This window comes from Nematolebias whitei, chromosome 10, assembly GCF_014905685.2.
Source record: "Nematolebias whitei isolate Nwh7 chromosome 10, NemWhi1, whole genome shotgun sequence".
Taxonomy (NCBI): domain Eukaryota; kingdom Metazoa; phylum Chordata; class Actinopteri; order Cyprinodontiformes; family Rivulidae; genus Nematolebias; species Nematolebias whitei.
Genome location: NC_056507.1, coordinates 47,438,902 through 47,443,546, shown reverse-complemented (window position 1 = coordinate 47,443,546; position 4,645 = coordinate 47,438,902). Strand labels below are relative to the sequence as shown.

General features: G+C 42.6%; 1 protein-coding gene across 1 annotated transcript in view; it reads right to left on the bottom strand.

Moving 5' to 3' along the window:
* Positions 1-4,645, bottom strand: part of aass (aminoadipate-semialdehyde synthase) — a gene marked incomplete at its 3' end in the record, with an annotated part of 190,092 nt that overhangs the window by 76,508 nt on the left and 108,939 nt on the right. Inside the window, 1 exon segment of the mRNA XM_037683658.1 lies at positions 3,572-3,720. Coding sequence (XP_037539586.1) covers positions 3,572-3,720 — 149 coding nt within the window.

Below are 4,645 nucleotides of genomic sequence, written 5' to 3'. Positions count from 1 at the left end.
AAAAAGAAACGTTTCACCCCTCATCCAAGAGGCTTCGTCAGTCTGAGGCCTAGCCATCTGGTATTACCCAGAAGCCAGACGTTTCTTTTTAACAAAAAAACGAAGTCCAGATGACATGATTCAACCTTTTTTGTTGTTATATACCTGGATGACTGAGAAAACAAACTTTGTGTAGTCTAAACAATGTTTCTAAACTCTACAAGCTCTAAAAGAGCACGTCATTTCACGTCACGTCTCTCTGCCACGCCCACTTCGCCGCTGCAATCAGACTCACTCATCACCTGTTACTCCTAATCTCCCTCCTTCTGTGTAAATGAACAATTTAAATTTAAATACTGTAACATTTAAATAAACAATCCAAGCAGCATGGATTGTTTATTTAGAATATTACAGTATTTAAATTTAAATTGTAGAGAAGAGAAGCGCAGCAGGACAGCTAAGGGTTAACCCTTCATGCAGCTCTGCAGCACGGAGCAGAAATGTTCTTCTTGATCAATTACACTGAAACAACTGAACAAAGAAGTTCTAAAATAATTAAAAAATAACTTGTAACACTTTGAGATTTTGTGATTATGATGATTTTACGATGTGACACTTTGAATTTTAAGTTGGAAGACAAAAGTCGATCGGTGCATCTGGACAGTAAAGGGTTAACCCTTCACAAAGCTGCTGCAGCTGGAGGAGAAATGTGTGCGTGACAGAGAGCGAAGATCATGACATGCTGCAGGAGGGAGCTTCTCCCTGCACCTGTGGGTTGTACAAAGGTGCAGCAGGTGTTAAATCATGACAAATAATTTATTTTACATAAACAATCCATGCCACTCGTGTGGCTCATCCATCAATGAGCCACTTGTGTGTCATGTCCAAGCTTACTTGGAAAAACCGCAAAACAGCGAATCCGCGAAAGTCAAACCGCGAAGTAGCGAAGGACTACTGTACTGGGGTTTTGTCATTTTTCCACACTAACACACTCACAACAAAGTTCTGACAAATCACACAGCATATCACAGAGAGAAAACATCTTTAAGGATTAAGGCTCCAGTATACTTCCGCATCCTGTCAGCCACGTGGAAACTGTGCACACTGTCTGCACTTTCCACAGAGGGTTGAGACTTCATATTCGAGCGTCCACCCAGAGTGGCTGCAGAACAGCTCCGCAGACAAGGGGCGTTTACCTTCGAGACAAATTGAGGTCGCCGATTGGTCATTTGCTGACACGCCTACTGGACTGATTGACAGGTAAAAAAAAAAGAGAGTTGGCAACTCCAGCCACAGCGGTGTTCTGTGTTTATATGTTGTTAATAAAAAGTTCTAAAAGAAACGGAGCGCTGGTCCTACAGACCACACATCAGACCAGCCCACCAGGAAATATCCAGAACCTCCCACAGTCACACTGGACCTGATTTTAATTTGCTTGTGACAAATTCTTTCATTTCTCACCATTTCAGTCATGGCATCAACGAAAGAGGAAGAGATCACTTACCTTTTGGAAAAAAAGAAAGAAAGAAAAGGCCATTAAACCAGACCAGGGATGAAGAAGGGGAATTTAATACATTGGTGTCGCATACAAAACTGTCCGTCGCCGGGCAGTTTATTGTGCGACACCAAGTACGTGTACGCGGTCGTAAAAACTGAGCTTTGCATGGACATACCCTGCGGTGTCCGCTTTGACTCTAATCCGGTAATCGCGGACCTCCGCGGACTGACGTACTGTACGTCCGACTATACTGGAGCCTTTAAGCACCAAACTGGTTCTTGGAGCTACAAACAACTACACACAACTCCATCAGCGAGAGCAGATTTCTTCTTGCCCAGTGTGAGCCCAGCTTTAGAGTGTTCCTGTAAGAGTGGGCCCAAACACCTGGAGACGTGTGCAAACCTGAAGAACAACTACAAGAACTATCATCCTGCTGTGCTGCCAACAAAAGTTCCTCCATAGAGGACTTAGTCTTGTTCAGAGAGCCAGTCAGAGTTTATTGTCATTCGTGCCACATGTGGTATATGTGGTGGAACTGGTTATGGTCGGGGGTCAGATTCTTATTCCACTGAATAAACTAAATCAATTTATACCTTGGGCAGAATGGTGGTGCAGCTGGTAGAGCTGCTGCCTCTCAGCGAGCAGGTTACCCTGGTTCAAATCCCGGTCCAGGGCCTTTCTGGGTGGAGTTTGCATGTTCTCTCCGTGCATGTGTGGGTTTTCTCCAGGTACTCCGGTTTCTTCCCATAGACCAAAAACATGCATGTTAGGCTGACTGATGACTCTAAATTGTCCCTAGGTGAGTGAGAGAGTGAATGGTTGTTTGTCTCGTTTGTCTCTATGTGTCCCTGTGATGGACTGGAGACCTGTCCAGGGTGTACCCCGCCCCTCGCACAGTGATTGCTGGACATGGGCACCACTGACCCCCGTGACCCAAAATGGAAGAAACGGGTAAAGCTGATGGATGGATGGATGGATGGATGGATGGATGGATGGATGGATGGATAAATGGATGGATGGATGGATGGATGGATGGATGGATGGATGGATGGATGGATGGATGGATGGATGGACGGACGGATGGATGGATGTAGGGCTGCAACAACGAATCGATAAAATCAATAAAAATTGATGATTAAAAGCATTGGCAATGAATTTCATTATCGATTCGTTGTGTCGCGCGATTAAGCGTCTTTCACGGCGCTGCGGAGTCGTTTTGTTCACGGGCAGTTCATTGTCAATGCTGACTGACTGAATAAAGTTTGAAAAAAAAAAACCCTCTGTAGCGCGAGTTGAACAGAGCGAGGGGGGCGGAGAAATAAAAGCTGAGTCCGTTTTCAAAGCAAAATAAGTAAATTTTACAAATGACCGACGCAGCGAAAACTGTTCGACCCAAGTCCTCCAAAGTGTGGGAGCTCTTCACAAAGATAAAAACTGAGAAGCATGCAGCTTTGAAAACTGACGACATGACACGAGAGAACCACTGAGATAAACGTAAACATGTCGGAGTCACGAGGAGGAGGAAGGAGCTGCAGCTGATACAACTCTTCATGTGTTGCAGGTGAGTCTCTACAATTTAACACATTGTTCTGTTTCAAGAGAGAAAACATAACGTCAGTCTGTCTGAAGATGAAGCTGTTTGTTTGTTTGTTTGTTGATTAATGATGGTGATAGAGAACGTGTGTTACTTTTTATTTAATTTAATTGGTATAAGCAGTGTTTAAATGTGATTTATAAATAAATCTAACACAAAGATAATAATAATTTCTGTGTTCAAATTCAAATTACCATAAAAATGAGGACATGTTCTTGTTTTTCTAAGGGGCAAACTTACAAACTGTAGAGTAATGAAGTTATTTTCCGTACTGGACCAGCACCACGTTAGTAAGAGATAGCGTTGTCTCCGGCTACTCATATTATTACTCACAGCAACAGAATCAGCCATCCGCAACAACAAAATGAAAGAGGCTGAAGCAGAACAGCTCAGAATCAATATTAGTTATGTCCTATATAACATTTAGCAATGATACTATAAACATGAGGTAGTTCTTTCCAAACACGTGCAATGACTCAATGATAATGCAGATTTCTTACTTGTGAGGCAGTGCAGGAGAGCCTTCATTGTGAACAGATAAGGTTTTGGGTGGTCTCATGAGCCTCTGAGCATCCAGTCGTCTGAGGAGCCGAGGGGTCTGAGGGTCCCAGTAAATGCCGTTTATCAGACACGTTGTGTAAGGTGCCACCTGTAAAATTATTTTTACATTTTATTAAAGTTTGTTGATACTGTGCTGGGATTTATACAGCAACAAAACTTTACCCTCCAACTTTTCTAATTAAACATAAACACATGCTGTTTGTTGGCCAAAGTCATGCCCACAAAACAATAAAGAGTACAAAAATAATCTTTAACACAAAAGACTGAAAAATAAAGAGATCAAAATTTGACATGATATAAAAGATGGCAGGTGATGCGCATTCATTTAAAGCAGACGTGGGCAACCTGTTTTCCAGAGGGCCAAATCAACATAGTTCAAAGGGTCACATTCAAATTAGGACTAATGTGGGCATGGTGCAGATTGCCCAAGGGCCACTTTTGGCCTTCAGGCCATATGATGCCCACATCAGCTTTAAATAATGCTACAACATTTAAATGTTTTCATACAACTTTCAAAGTATTCTGCCCTTGTTTTGTAATATTGTTGCTCCATGTATTTCTTTAACAATAGTTTATGTACTCATGGGTCCAGTGACCAAAAAAGGAAGAAGCAGAATAAAAGGATGGATGAATGTTAGATGGATGGATAGATTGATGGATGTTGGATGGACAGATGTTGGATGCAAGGCTAAATGGATGGACGGACGGACGGACGGACGGATGGATGTTGTATAGATGAATGGATTTTGGGAGGATGGATAGATTTTGGGTGGATGGATGGATGGATGGATGGATGGATGGATGTTGGATGGATGGATGGATGGATGATAATGGATATTGGATGGATGGGTGGATGTTGGATAATGATTGATGGATAGGTGGATGTTGGACAGATGGATGTTGGATGGATGTGTTGATGGTTGGATGGATGGTTGGATGGATGGATGTTGGATGACAGATGGATGTTGGATGTACAGATGGTTGGATGGATGAATGGTAGATAGATGTTGGAT